The following is a 16124-nucleotide window of genomic DNA, read 5'->3' on the forward strand; positions in this document are numbered from 1 at the left end:
CCTTTTAATAATTCATGTACCATTTGGTGATAGGAACAGATAACAAAGTTATTTTCTTTTTTTAAAAAAATACGGTATCACCTAGGTGTAAAGGAAAGAGAGTTGAACTTAAGTCAGGAAATCTCACTATAGCTGTGTGACAATGAGCAAATGGCTTCATACCCATCGATCTCAGGTTTTATTACCTGTAAAATGTGGGTATTGGACCATATACCCACTTTAAAAAAAATGAAGTACAGATACAATGTGTCGATTTCTGGTGTACGGCACAATGTCCCAGTCATGCATACGTACACATATATTCGTTTTCATCTTCTTTTTCATTAAAGGTTATTACAAGATATTGAATATAGTTCCCTGTGCTATACAGAAGAAATTTGTTTTTATCTATTGTTAGATGCAGTGGTTAACATTTGCAAATCTCAAACTCCCAGATTTATCCCTTCCCACTACATTTCCCCCAGTAGCCATAAGATTGTTTACTATGTCTGGGAGTCTATTCATGTTTTGTAGATGAGTTCACTTGCCCACTTTTAATTCTAACATTAAAAAATTCATTGTTGCGACTGACTCGCCTTGATTGACTTGGCTATAGAGAGCCCGTTAACTGCCTCATCTAAGGGAAAGCTTGCCTTGGACCCCCTCTGCTGGCTCTCCTAAGTATAGCAAGGGCAGGCTCTCCACCATAGACCAAATGCCTCCATTCAAACTTTGAACTATTCAGCCCAGGATCCTTAGCGCTCTGGCACTGGCTCAGAGGCTTTCCATAAGATAAATTTTCCTAATCTCTACACCCAGCTTGCAATTCCCTTTATTGCATAATCTGGCTATAGTCAGAAAAACATTTTTCCCCCATTGATGATTTGGCATCTGAGTTCCTGGATCTACCTCACTAGTGCCAATGTGTTCAGATTGCAGATCTAGGTGAATCCAGGAGCATCAAGGAAAAACTGACAAGGACTTTGAAGTCCTTGCATTAAACGTTCCTGAAGCACTTCTGTCTGTGCGGGAAGAGGAAGATGGCTTCGAAAGGGCTGTGGCTGCTTCTACTGCTGAACTGTGCAGCCAGCACTGAAGTCCTGGGTGGTGAGTATCAGTCACTCAGCTGGAACCAAGCCCACAGCCAAAGTGCATGCAACTCACATGACATAGCCATCCATTTGACAAAAAAAAAAAAGAAGAAGAAGAAGAAGAAATTAGGCACTGCAGGAAATAGGTGTTAAAGACAAGACTGAAAGACAATGTAATGTGGTTAAAAGTGCAAGGAAATCAGAACCAAATTCCAACCTCATATGGTTGTGAACCATAGTTAACCATCATCAATCAAATGTAGACTATAATCACTATTTTGCAAGTTTATTGTGAAGGGTAGAGATATGGATTTAAAGCACCTGACTCCTAGCGGTCAACAAATGATAGCTACCATTAGAACTAGCCATTGTTCTGTGCACTGTTTTCCTATCTGAGCACAGTGGAGAATTCCAGTTTGCAAGCGACTCACTGCCCAGTTGGAGAGATGGCTCCTACCCACGTACAGGCCCAGCACCAAGTGTAAAGTGACACGTCCACAAAGTGGGAAGCAGTACCCCAGAATCCACCAGTGGAGAGAGCAGAGGAAGCAAACTGCATAAATGAGCTAAGGATAAGTGTCCTGGCTGCTTTCACGGTCCCCAGTGGCCCTGCTGGCATGGTAGGTGGTAGAGTGAGTACATAAACCTGGCCTGAACAGCACTTCTTCTGAGGAGAGGACCCTTGAGGAGGTCCAGGGTTATATCTGACCCATCACTTCTCCCACTGCCAGCAGGAGGATAGACTGGGAGGAAATACAGAGAGAAGAGGGTTCTTCAGGCATCGTGTTGGTACCCGCAGCTGAAGTCTGTGGTCCAGCTACCAGTTCCCTCAACCACCTCTGTACTTTCAGGACCTGGGGAATCCGACCACTTTCTCTGAATCCTGCTAGAGTGTGAATGACTATGAGCGGCTGCCCTCAAGCTCCCCTCCCATGGGCACCTTCCATGGCCATTTCTGACCAACTGCCCAGATAGTTAGTTCCCTGTTGTGTTTCTGGCTTCCCCGAGGGGGCCTGAAACTTTCCAAAGCTATATCTTGGGGCGTGAGAAACCAGCCGCCCCGCTCTGGGATGTCACCAAACCTCTCTGGTTTCTCTGCCTGGGAGGAGGTAGAGCCAGGACACTCACCACTGGTCCTTCCATTGTTCTCACAGGTCCCCCTCCCAGCTGTAGAAAGACTTTCCACTCACTCCTCCTATCTTGGAAGAATCTCTCTTATGACACATCTTATGCATTCTAGGCACAAAGGCTTATGGGAAAAGTCTAATCTTGTCTGGAAGGCAGGTACGGGGAACTTAGAAATGAGTTTTCTGTTTCAGCAAGACCTGGTGGGTGGTCAAGATTATTACCCTCCTTGCCTCAACAGTGAATTGTTTGCCCTGGCCTGCAGCTGGGCTCCACCTAAAGCAATGCATGACATTGATTCAGCGCATAAGGAGACCAAAAAAATAGGATTTATGGATAATAAAAAACCCAATTTCAATTTTCAAAAAATATTATACTCACTATAATGATAACGTGGCTACTTTGATCACTACAGTTTATTCTGTGGCTACTATTTATTGAACAGTTACTGTTTACTGACTCTGTGTTAATCACAGTACATGCATTATCCCATTTAATCCTCCCAACAATCTTGATTCCGTGTGTAAACAAGAAAACTGAAACTAAAAGAGGTTGAATAATGTTCCCCAGGCCACACCTCTAGTAAGTGGTGGAGTGGAAAGACTATTAGAAGTCCAGGCAGGATGCTGGGAGCCGAGTCCTCTCGACACTGGCGTGTAGGGATGAGGCGCTCTGGGACCACAGGAGGTAGGATCCAGGTCCTAGGGCTTCTCGGGAACACTGGCTCTTCTCCCAGGTGCCACCTCATTCCCCATCTGTGTGACCTCATTTGGTCACATCACCTCTCTGAGGTTTTCTCATCTCTACAGTGAGGATCTATGTCCCAGTCAGTCAGGAAATTCTGGTAATTAAACAAGGCAATCTGACTGAACGTGTTTGACCCATTTGCTTGAAAACAAATAATTTGAGCCTAATGACGTACAATGACTGAGAGCTTCCACTTGGAGTCAGACCATCCGGGATCAAATCCTGACTCTATCACTTATTTGCTGTGGGAGCCCAGACATGACAACTCTTTGCCTTTGGAACAGGGGACAATGACAGTGCCTACTTCCCAGGGTCATAATGGGGATGAGTAGAATATATGTAAACTGCCTAGACCAGTTCCTGGCACACAGTAACTGCTCCATAAAAGGTGAGGTGGTGGAAGGCAGGGCAGTGGAGATGGAGATGCGTTTCCAGGTGGAGCAGGGAGCATGCATAGCTGTGACCCCGCGGGTTGAGGAGCAGGGAGGGGACAGGAGAGAGAGGGAGGTGAGGGAGGAGGAGGGGGAGGAGAGAATGGAGCAGAGAGATGGACGGACAGCCACAGACACAGAGAGACTCAAAAAGGCACATAGCCCAACAGAAAGAGAAAATTAGGAAGAGACAGAGACACCACGGGGAGCAGAAAGACAGTGAGAGAGAAATAGAGAAATAGAGAAACACATGGAAAGAGTCAGAAAGACACAGAGATGCACAGAGAGAGTTGAACAGGGAGATGCAGGCAGAGACAGAGAAAGATACTCAAAAAAAGACAGAGACACGGAGACAAGGGGGAGAGAGCGAGCACTGACTGTCTGGCCTCAAGTACGCTTGGGTTTTCTTGGCCCCGCCCACTCATCCTCCCGTGTGTCCCTGGGAGCTCTGCTCTCATTACCTGGATTCAGCAAAAACAAAGACCCTGGTGCTGGAGAATCTGTCCTAACATGTTTGCCCACAGCATGCCAAGCAGAATCACTTCAGAGGTCACAGAAGAAATGAGAGAGAACTGAACTAGGAGCATCTGCTGTGATGCAAGGGGTCTTTATCCTCAGACTAAGTTCAGAGATTTGGGCTCCTGTCTCTCACCTCTTTTAGGATCTGCTTGGAAAGCGGGCTTCCAGATGTCCCTCAGCCTGTCCGTTATTAAAATTCAGTTCATTTCACTTAGAATGGTAATCACTCATCAGACTTTTCCTTAAGAAGATCAATTTTTAAGAGTGAAGGGTCTCCTTTCCTTTTTTTTTTCCTCCTGATAAAATAACCCAGGCATCCCCACCCTCTCATGGTTTCTGATGCTAGATTTCCAATGTCTTGTTTTTCTGTGTTTATAAAATCCAAGGTTGAGAGGGTTGGTGGCAGAAACACAGATTTGTAAGTCACAGGACTAATCTGAAAAGCAGCTTTCCCACCTCACTGTGTGGCCTTGGGCAGGTGACCCCCTTAGCCGGCTTCCTCACCTCCCTAAATATGCAGTGTGGACAAACCACTTAGCATAGCGCCAGGCAGCAAGGAAGCACTTTATACACGGAAGCTGGAGAGAGCGGTGGCAGACGGGGCAATCGTGGCAGAGGGGTGCTCCTTTTATGTAACATCAAATGATGTTTGTGTCCCTAAAGGTAGTCGAAGGTGAGGCATTTAAGTCGTGAGTTTCAATGCTGCTTTCCCCAGAAACCTTTTCTGCTGTGCCTCAGCTGGGTGACCCACTGTCAACCAGCCGCAGGTACAAAGTGCAGCAGAAGCAAAGGATCTCTGTCCACAGTAGCACCGTGTTCCACGATGGAGCCGGGGCAGCTGCACAGGAAGATGCTCCCAGATGGGGCTGTAAGACCAGACTGTGGGCTCCCTTAAGCACCCAGATGAGCGGAAAGCTTAGTGGAAAGCAGCAGGAAGCCCCTGGAGCTTTGTAGACAAGAAATGAGACAGAACCGAAGAGTGGGGCACACCAGGGAACACAGTGTCTTCTGAGTGGGGAAAGAGGAGATGCTATGTGTCAACAACAGTTTGTGGACATTTACGGGGGGGAAGACCCCTGCCGCCCATCTGCAGCATCCGTGGAGTGCCACACTGTCACAAAGCCCAGACTCGCTAGCTCGGCATTGCCTTCCTCATCGGAGCCCTGTGCATTTCCAGCCGTCTCCCCCTCTTCATAAACCTCAGTTTCAGTGACTGGCCCATCCACCCATCCACCAGCTGGAAGAGCTTTTGCCTCTCTGAGTCACGATTCCCTTGGGTTCTAGCCCCTGACTCTCTCCTCTTTTCTACGGTTCTTGCCTGACTGACGCCCTCCACTGGAGGCAAATTTAAGTGCTTGCTCTTTCTCTGCACATCTTGCTCATTCTAACCACAGTCCATCTGCTCACCCACCCCCTTTGCCTAAAACGCCCCCCTCTCTTTGCTACTGACTTTCAGTCCCCCGCCATTCTCAAGTTGCAGCCAAGTTGCCATCTAACCTGTCCTGTATCTTCCTAGCCAAAAAAGGTCTAAAACTACCCATTTATGCCCCACATCCACTCTTGCGATGCCTCCAATTATAGCTGTTTGATCTTGCTACCAGTTGCTGAGTTATGTCTTTTCCAATCCCACAACTGGGGAGATCACTGCCGGATGGTTTGGGAACCCACTGAGTCCACTATGAAATAGTCCTGAGTTAAACGCTGCCGATCACCTGACCCCCACAAGCCCCCGCTCTGACTGGAAGACGCCGGTGGTGCTTGGGGTCTCCTGGGATTAGTGTCAGTTCAGGGCCAGTGCCCAGCAGTCCTCAAAGAGCTGATTATTTCCTTTTCCCCAAGGCACAGTTACTCTGGTAGAAGGCCATAGTTCCCCTTGGAGAAGGCTGGGAGAAAGAATGGCCAAAGTTTTGGCCGCCTAGAAGGATCCTTCCTCAAGGGCACACAGCCTCCCCGCCACCCGAGGGCTTCCAGGTCTGGAAACCGGCTCAAGTGTGGGAACTGACGGTTTCTGCCGTCATCACTTGTAACCGCCTCGTGTTTGTGTGCAGAGATCGTGAGGCCCAGCTGTGCTCCTGGGTGGTTTCACCACAGGTCCAATTGCTACGGATACTTCCGGAAGCTGAGGACCTGGTCTGACGCTGAGGTAAGAGACGTGGCCCGTGCTTGGGGAGGGTTCTCTAAAGCCAGGGGCCGCCCAGAGCTCCAGGTCTCATTTGACTCAGAATCCAGGGTCCTTCCTTGGCATTCTGAGACATCACCTGGCCAGTGAAATGGAGAGAAGAGGGCCAGGAACTCAACTAAGTAAATTCTGTAAGCACGGATGGCGCCTGTGCTGTGTACCCAGACCCCAGATGGGCTGCCAAGACAGGAGAATGAGCAAGAAACAGCCCCACCCCCGAGGAGTTCACTGTCCTTGAGAAAGACAAATGCATGAATCCAAAGAGGCCAAGATGAGGAACTTACAGAAAGAATAATTGAACGGGGGAGGGTGTAGCTCAGTGGTAGAGTGCGTGCCTAGCATGCATGAGGTCCTGGGTTCAATCCCCAGTACCTTCATTAAAAAAATTTAAAAATTAAATAAATAAACCTAATTACCTTCCCCCACAAAAAAGAAGGCGAAGAAGAAGAATTTAATTGCTATATAAGATTTACTAGCAAGAGAGAAGCGTGTAGACAGGCCTGGAGCACAGGCCTCAGAGCCACCTGACAGAAGGTGAAGCTTTAAGCCAAGCCCATGGAAGGCCTTATGGTCTGCAGAGCCCAACAAACACATTGGTTTTATTTCACTGAGGCTTTTCTGAGAGGTCCCCAAATAGCCACCCAGAACAAGTGACCTCAGAGAAGTGTGGGGAGGCAGTGCTGCTGTCTCTCTGCATCGCGGTTGTTTCACTGAAGTGACTGACAGGGGGTGGGGCACCTGGGGAAACGTGGAGTGACCTGGGCCCGGAGCTACCTCAGCGTCCCTGTAATGAACAGCTCAGCAATGAGGGCGCACCTCCCACGTGATAGCTACTGAGGAGACCGAAGTCCTTCTTTTCTGGACTTAAAAAGTGCAGAAGTGATGCAAGATTATGACATTTCAACAGAAAATGGCAATGCCATCGGAACCTAAGTGACTTTCCCAAGATGACACCGAGAGGAGCCAGCGGAGCAAGCCCAGGGAAGCTGACCCTAAGGCAACGCTTTCTTGATGTGAATGATAGTTTTTAGAAAAAAAAAAAGTTCGTGGGGAGCAATGGGCTTCTCCTTAGTTCTTGGGAAGCAACTTGGAGAAATTCTCGATGGATGTTTATATGGCCTGTCCCTGGAGCACCCAACATTAATTCTGCCAAACAAAGAGGAAGTTACCTGTGGGAATTTGGAATAATATAGATTGAGTTTAAATCACAATCATGGTCTGCCGTGCGTTAGTTTCAGCTATACCTCGCTTTGCTGGTTCTCTGCAGAAAAATGGGGATAAAACACTTTTATCCTATGGGGTGGTTGGGAGGATTCATTAAAAGAACTTGCAAAAAGCCCGTAGCACACAGTGGATGCTCATTTCAGATTTTCAAGGCAAAAATGGTCCACAGGCTTGATACCAAGCCTTAGCACTGAACCGGAGCGCAGAGGTGCCAGGAAGGACCGGACAAACCGACACCATGGCCATTGTGCTTACAGACTCCTAGCCGGTATTGACGGCCAGTCCTAGTTCACAAGACTCCTTGGCTCACAAGCCGATCGAGGGCACAGTGAAAATGTTGGTAGACCCCATCTTGGGCTGAAGAGACAGAGCTCCGAGTTCTAGCCATGTGACCTTACCGGGAAAATATCACTTCACCATTCCAAGCCTGTTTCTCTCTTCCGTCCCAGGAATCTTTTGTGACTGGTACACTCACTAACCCTTGACTGGTAATCCGGTTTCCATGCCTCACAAAGCTGAAGTCAAATGAAATTACGGGCATAAAAGCATTTTGGTATCGTAAAGTGGTTGGCAAGTGTGAGAACTAACGTCATTAAACAGTAATTACCTCTGATCCTGAGCAATCCTAAAGGCAAGCTCTGGAGTGGCAACCACGGCCAAAACCATGTTTTCATTCAATTAATGGAAGCTTTATCATGTAGGCAGACCCTGTAACACAACCCCAAAAGCGCATGAAATAAAGTACATGTGTCTGTCTATCTCAGCAGAATGTGTGTCTGTAAAATGATTTATTTAATTGGGCAATAAGTCTCTGGATAGAGAATGGCACACTTTACAATCAGTGGGTTCTTAGATGTGTTGAATGCAATATTATAATACATCATTATAACCATTCTATCCTTGCAATAATTCCCTTGTGTTGCAGTAACTACTTCCTCCTTTTTACAGATAAGGACAGCCTTAGAGAGGTGAAGTGACTTGTCAAGGTCACATACACTAGTGAGAGACAAGACTAGGATGCCAGCCGCTGGCACTGACCCTGAAGCTCGTGCCCTTGCCTAGAGCTGCCTCTTCCTCTGAGGCCTGACACCTGTGACAGTTGTGTTTTCTCCCACAGTGACAGGAAGTCTTCTGCGGGGCTTAGATCCCAAGAGGAGGTGGGGGCTGGCTGAGTCATGCTGCTTGGTGCTCTGGGGTTCTGAGGTGGGGGCTGTGCTTCTAAACCTCACGTCTTCTCCTGGCCCACAGCTCGAGTGTCAGTTGCATGGAAACAGATCCCATCTGGCCTCTATCCTGAATTTTAAGGAAGCCCACACCATAGCAAAGTACATACTTGGCTATCAAAGAGGCAAGCCCGTGTGGATTGGCCTGCATGACCCGCAGAAGGTAACCTCGGGAATGGACCACAGATGGCCGTTGGGGAGGGGAGATAGATAGCCCCTCTCTAGCAAATGGTCCCCTGGCCCCTGATAAGGGGCACACACAATAGGCCTTCTTCAGTTTCATGCCTCCAATTGATAGAGGCCACAGCTTCAAAGTTAGGGAGGAAACAGTTTCCTCTACTTATAGACCTCCTATTTAATTGAAGTCCTCCCAACTCTTAGAAAACAAAATTACCAGCTTTTCAGAGCCTTCCAAAGAGAAAGTTGGTGTACGTATATATATATATGTATACATGTACACACACACACGTACGCACAGACCTGTTATATGACACAGCTTAACTAAATCCCCATCATATCTTGAGTTAAAGTTGGAAATCTTTAGCTATGCTTTTTGCTAGATGCTATCATGTTTTTAAAGTTATCCTTACCTTTCTTCACTGGACCCTCGTTTTGCTGTCCATCAATATCTCATTGTGAGGAACAGCATGTGAGGTCTTCGGGTGAGTCGCTGAGGTCTCATCGTGGGATCTTCAGTTTACTGATTCTTTGTGGGGCTTCTGTATTAACCTAAAAACACAAGGAAAACAAGGAGAAAAGCCCCAGACTTTCTGTTTCTTGATAAACATTATCACAGATGTTACAAATATTTTTTACAATTAATTTTACATTTTTATGTACGCATACTGCTAGCAATCAGAACTTACGTTCAGAGACAGGATAAATATTTACATCTTTTCTACCAGATTTTTTTTTGTAATTTAATTCTTTTACATTCATGATTGAGGAAAGTTAGTGGCTCATTAGTTTCTAAAAATGTTGCAATGTCTCTACCTATCAAAGAAGTGCAAATTCAAATAACAATATAATTTGACTTATCAGATTGTTAGACTTTTGCTTTGTCTTAATGAATACTATTGTTAAGGATATGGAGAAATTTCCCAGTAAATGAGGGTGTAAATTCCTACAGCTGAACTATTTTTGGAAAGCAGTTTGGCAATGCACATGAATAGCCTCAAAATATTCAAGCCCTTTTACCATTAATTCTAGTCCTGGGATTCTATCTTCAGAAAACAGTTTTAAGTACAGAAACAGCTTTATGAACACAGTTGTTCATAGCAGTATTCTTTGTAATAATTGCACATTGGAAACAACATAAACATCAATCAAGAGAATTAATAAGGTAAATTATGGTACAGTCTTACCACTGAAAAGATGTTTGGAAAGCAAGATACAAAGCTGAATATATACTTCAAAGGTCATCACATTTTTCAGTAGATAAAAAATATTGTGATAGGTAAAAATAATTACACCAAAAGTAACTATACTAAATTATTAGTAAGGTTTTCCTCTTGGAGGTTAAACAGAATGACTTTCTTTTTTTCCCTTTTTACACATTTCCATGCTTTCCTAATTCTTACAATGAAAACTGTGTATTTTTTTTAATGACGTATAGTCAGTTTACAATGTCGTGTTAGTCTCCGGTGTACAGCACAGTGGTTCAGTTAAACATACACACATACACACATATGTATTCCTTTTCGTATTCTTTCTCATTACAGGCTATTGTAAGATATTGAATACAGTTCCCTGTGCTATACAGTTTATCTGTTTTATGTATAGTACTTTATGTCTGCAAATTCCAAACTCCCAATTTATCCCTTCCCACCCCTTTTCTACCCTAGTAACCATAAGTTTATTTTCTATGTTTGAGTCAAGAACTGTATTTTAAAGGGGCCCGAAGGGACACCTCGGCTGTGAGCAGGTGTGCAGACTGATCTGTACACGACTCCCATCTCCTGTCTCTTGCAGACACAGCAGTGGCAGTGGATGGACGGGGCCACGTATGCTTACAGAACCTGGTCTGGCAAGTCAGTGGGCAGGAACGAGTCCTGTGCTGAGATGAATGCCAAGAACAGTAAGTCTTCCTGCCTCTCTTTCCAAATCGCAGCTCCTTCCCGCTACCCACTAAGAGTCAAAAAGAACACTCACTTCTCTTTGCCCCGTTTCACACCAGCAACTTTTTCCCTACAGGACAATGGCCTCATCACAGACATTATTTACCAACCTTCAGTCATCTGTGACCATTTTACAGTCTGCCATATCAGGGTACCAGCTGTTTAGTTACTTATCTAATATTTTCTTTCAATCCATTCACTTTTTTCTTAAATACGTTTATTTCCAAATTCTAGTATATGTCATGAGGGAGAACTATGTCACATTTGGGGAAACCCAGACTACAGGGAGCAAAAATCTGTGACTCCCTTCTGGCTTCTTGAGGGTGAGGGTCCCTCATAGGCCCTGGAAACACTGGCTTGGCCTGGGTGCTTCCCGCTGGTTTGTTTCCCTGCGTTTCATCTCCAAAACGCAGAGCCCAGAAGCACAGCTGCAGGCTGCACACAATCCACGCAGGCTCCTCGTTTCTCTCGCCGGCTTCCATTTTTTGCTTTTTATCTAGTAAGTTACGGTCTTGTGGCCTTGGTACTGATGACGTTTGGGGGCAGGTAATTCTTTGCTGTGGGGGCCGTCCTGCACACTGTACGCTCAGCTGCCAGGAGCATCCCCGCCGTCAACACACACACACAGGTTGTTCCAACCAAAAATGTCCATTTAGCAAAATGACTTTGCTAAACGTCCCCTAGGGGGCAAAATTACTCCTATTTGAGAACCACAGCTAATAAGTGATTTGAACAGAAAACAGAATGTCAAAGATGAAAAGGACACTTGATGCCAAAGAGGACAACCCACTGGATTTTAAGGGCAATTGTGTTACCAGGACTCCCCTCCTAGCCATGGAGCGAGCCTGGCACAGGGTCTGACTGAGGACTCAGGTGGAAAGGGTTTCCTATTGTCTGGGGAACAAAGCACCAAAAAGAGAGAGAGGAAAACTCCCCAACAGCACAGGGTGAGTGATGGACATGAGGAGACAGACTCTGCAGCAAGGTCTAGGAAAACTCTCAGGGACAGGAGGGTCTTATCACAGACAGACGAAGACTGTTCACAGTCTCGCAGAGATGACAGCTGCTGCTGTTAAAGGAGTAAGTCACCTCAGGTGGAAGGAACACACCAATACCAATTGGTAGAAGCTACCAAAAGGTGGATTTCTATCCAAACTAAGGAAAAATATTTTTGAACAATCAGCACTGTCCAAAAACATGATGGACTATCCCAGGAAGTAGTGAGAGACCCATCGCTAGAGTTAACCAAGCAAAAGTGGGCATGGTGGTTGTTACTGTACTTGCAGCATTGAAAGTGTTAAAAGACAGGCTCAATGACACATGAGGGTCAACTGGGCAACATTTTAGAAGAATGAGTTCTGGGGATCGCTTCAGACCTACTAGACCAGCAGGATCCGTAGGGCTGGATGCTGGACCAAACTTCGGGGAAGCGGACCAGAGGACCAGAGGCTTCCCGATGTCCCTCCCGTGGATTCTAAGATTTCGATTGGGCAGGGTTTTCAAACAAAAATCTTTCCCCCTTGGTCTGTGTTCACATCAGCAGAATCCCCGACAAGGAAGGTGCCTGTGTGGGACCAGAAACCAGACATCCTCCTGAGAATGGCAGGCCTTTGGGCTCTTCCTTTCCCGTTCACTCAGCCCAGCCCTTGGTTCTCAGAACACAGGCTCTCAAGGCAGAAAAGCACACGGAATGAAGCAAGGATCAGAACCTGGTGAAGGTAGAATTTAAAAGGACACTCCCCTCAGCCCTGCAATGTCACTTTATATTTGTGTAACAGATTTAGCTCGCCAAATCCAGTGGCTGATTTTTTTAAAGACTCACAAGGTATCATATTCGTGTCCCTGTGTGCATGCACGTCTGTGACTGGACGTGTTCTTGTTTTATATCCACTTAGACCCTGAAAAGGCATATTCTTCTGTTCCTCTTTCTCTCTCCCTTTCTGACTCCCCACTGTAACTCTTCTGTGACTCTGGAAAACTATTTCACAGCGCTTCCTGCTTGTTTACTGGGTCACTTTGAGACATGGAATAATGATCACCAGGGTTCTACAATTTTAAAATAAATTTCAAATTCAAAATAGTTTAGGCCAAGGCCATGGGCTTTGCATTCTGAATGCCCGGGGTCGGATTCCAGCTGCTTCTCTTAGCTGTGTGACCTTGACCAGATTCCTCACTTCTCTGTGCCTCAGATGCCACTCTATAAAGGGGGAAAAAGAGTAATACTGATCATCTGACGAAGTGTAAAGTGCTTATCATGGCGCAGGCTTGGCTCACGGCTCTCGTGGCCCGGATGGGAGAAGGGTCTGGTCTCTCACACACAACCTTCCCTGCACTTGCCCCTCTGGTGTTAGCAATGGAGGAGGGGGTGGACACCGACTCCCTCCCTATCTTAGTGCTCAGGGGTGAGCTTGCCATGATCTCCCTGGTTGTTTAAACCTCGTGCCATATTCTCTCTGCCCAACCCCGTAACCATGCCCAGACAGCTTGTAGTCTCCACCTCATTTACACTCCGTGGCCCCAGCTCTGGGCCCCATGGCTGCGGGAGTGGGCAGGACCCATCCTCCCTACCTCTTGAGAACTAGGAATGGGAGAGGATGTGCGTACCTCTCCCCGCTTTGCTGGGCTGCGCCACCAGGCCCTCTCTCCCAGGGCTCTCCTCCCGTTGACCCAAGACACACTGGTACTGGTGCCAGGGACAGATCTGCAACTCAGAGCCAGGCAGACATCCAAGTGGAGGCAACTCGTCACCCTACAGCAGATGCCCTGGAATGACAAGTGATCCTGCGGAACTCGAATGCTGGAAGGCGATAATTGGACTTCTCAAAAATACTTCATTCTTTCCAAAGACCACCTCTTCCCCCCTCTCAGTCCTTCTTTGTACAAGTGGCTTTTCTGGGGATGTGGCTGGCTTCAGCCACTTTCAATTCTTTGAACTTCAGACTGGAGCCTCATGGGGCCTCAGTTGTGGACATTAGGAAAAATCACTCTCTGTTCCTTACAGCATCCTGTTTTCCAACACAAGAGAATCCCTTGTTTTCAGTGAATGTATGTCAAGCCCTTCCTTCCCCCAGAAAAGTTCTGCTATGGAGCTCCTGAAGTTGCCTGTGACCTTTAAGTTATTTTTCTTTCTGTTAGCAAAGTGAGTGCTTGTATTAGTCAGCGTTCTCCAGAGAAACAGAAGTAACAGAATGGAGAGAGAGAGGGAGAGAGAGAGAGAGAGAGAGAGATGGATTTGTTTTAAGGAATTGGTTCATGCAGTTGTCAGGGCTGGCAAATCTGAGACCCACAGGGCAGGTCAGCAGGCTGGGCGTTCCTGCAAGAGTTGACATTGCAGTCTTGAGTCTGAAGGTAGTCTGAAGGTAGAATTCCTTCCTCTTCCAGGAAACTCAGTCTCTTAAGGCCTTCACTGATTACCACATTTTGGAGGGTAACCTGCTTTACTCAAAGTCTGCTGATTTGAATGCCAGTCACATCCAAAACCAACAAACAAATAAAACAACAACAACATGTAGACTGGTGTTTGAACAAACAACTGGGTACCATATCCTATCCAAGTTAACACATAAGATTAACCATCACGGTACCTTTCCCGATGGTTCCAAGCAAAAGATCCAGATAACACTGGTGAACTCAACACTGAACCAGAAAGATTTAAATGAATGTTTCTTTTCTTACAGAGTTTTTGACTTGGAACAGCGAAGAATGCAGCAAGCGCCATCACTTCCTGTGCAAGTACCAACCGTAGAGCCAGAATCAGGATCCTGCCAGCCTTGCACAAGCCCCTTCCCTCTCCCTCCACTGTCACGCAGGCTGCATGTGATCACTGCCTCAGAGAGTAAACACAGCAGCTACGGCTGACAAGGCTGTTATTGTGCTGTTTTCAGGCTCAGAGGCAGGGGCCGCAACATTAGAATGGCAGTGTCTTCCTAGCTCTAAATATTCACCCCACCATCCCTTTCCACAGTCCTCTTCTTTCCCCGTCCCCACCTCCAGCTAGCTTAAGCAGACTAGGAGGACGCATCCCCCACTGATGAAAAAGCCAGGTCCTTGGCCATCAGGGATAAAGGTTTGAAAGACAAGAGGAAGAGACCCAGGAATGAGCTTCTAGCCCTCTTCAGCTCCTGCATCCCTCTGCCCCCTCTCTACTGCCCGCCTCCTCCTCAGCCACCTGCTCAGTTTTCCATTTACCATCGGGGAACATCTACCATGGAGTCTCTGCCAGGCTGATGTGGACCATAAACCCCAGGGCCATTCTTTTAATAAAGATTTGTATGCCGAGAAGATTGCTCTGTCCAATTCAGCGGTGATGAGAGTGAAAAGGTGAAACAAGACTCAGGAAACACACCCAGTGTTTCTTCATCTCTGTCCTCCCGGTTTCGCTGCCTCCCACCTCTTCAGAACAGCTGTGCCCCACCCCCGCAGCAGCCCTGGTTGGAGAGAAGAGAGATGGAGGTGACATGCTCAGGCAGCCTCTAAGCAGGGGTGAGTGGGTGGGAGGCACTTTCATTGTCAGCACCGCAGCTGATGAAGGAGGATGCCAGTCACGGCAGGTGTGGTGGAGCTCACTGGCCTTGGCTGCTCTTCTCTCTCCAGCCGCTAACAACCCCGGTGGCCTTGCTCCAGTCTCTTGGCCTTGTGAGGTTGGAGATTCCTTATGAGGTGGTGGCTCCAATACCGAGGAGGTCATTTTTTCTCCCAGAGATTCATGGCTCCCTAGGTCAGGAATCTACTTGAAAATTTAAGAGGAAATAAGACAGACTTGACAATTGGAGAAAATGTGGCTTTGGTGTGATCGCATTCCCATTTGTTAGAGGGAACACCACCAGAGAGGAGAGGACAGTGGCTCGGCCCTGCAGTCCAGGCTCTGCCAAGGACCACTGGCTTCACCCACAGCACATTGCCGACCGGTAAACACAGTCTTTCACCCCAACCTGAGGATGCCCTCTGATCACCTAAGCGGGCTAAGACCAGGTACCAGATGCTGGCTAAAAGAAGAGAGGGGAAGTGAAACAGAGTTCTACCCTCTACCCTCTTCTCCTCCCCTTCCTTCTTCTTCCTTCCTCTCATCAAAATCCTGTCACTGTTTTGGTTATCAAAGACGAAAACATCAGACATAACATATTGCTCCTCCCAAGCATTAAAAACCTTGCTAACCCAAAGGATAAATCTTTTAATAGTGAGAGTTCAGACAAGAGGATGAGCAGATAGAGAAGAGTCATTCTTACCAATCGTTTAGTTAGCATCAGCAAAAATCGACCACCAACTCCCAAGGGAGAATCAAACAAAGTATCAGATTCCATGATGGAGATGGCAAATAAACCAGGAGTGCCAGACTCATAGGAGCCATATAAGAGCCTTATTAGACTAAGTGCCAGATTCTGTGCTATTGCCTGTAAGAACTAAAAGAAGGTAAAGGAAACGTGGATGAGAGAATATCCCCAAAAGGTAGAGGTGCTCAGTTTTTTCTATGGCATAGATGAGAGACAAGA

At 46.8% G+C, this 16124-nt stretch overlaps 1 protein-coding gene across 1 annotated transcript; it reads left to right on the forward strand.

The window, feature by feature from the left end:
- Window positions 1-1019: 1019 nt before the first annotated feature.
- REG4 (regenerating family member 4) lies at window positions 1020-14878 on the forward strand. The gene is made up of 6 exons (XM_072968841.1): window positions 1020-1086; window positions 2394-2398; window positions 5943-6035; window positions 8544-8681; window positions 10490-10595; window positions 14313-14878. The coding sequence occupies exons 1-6, from the start codon at window positions 1020-1022 to the stop codon at window positions 14378-14380; spliced, it is 477 nt and encodes a 158-aa protein (XP_072824942.1). The 3' UTR covers window positions 14381-14878.
- Window positions 14879-16124: the final 1246 nt, after the last annotated feature.

Source organism: Vicugna pacos, chromosome 9, assembly GCF_048564905.1.
Source record: "Vicugna pacos chromosome 9, VicPac4, whole genome shotgun sequence".
NCBI lineage: Eukaryota > Metazoa > Chordata > Mammalia > Artiodactyla > Camelidae > Vicugna > Vicugna pacos.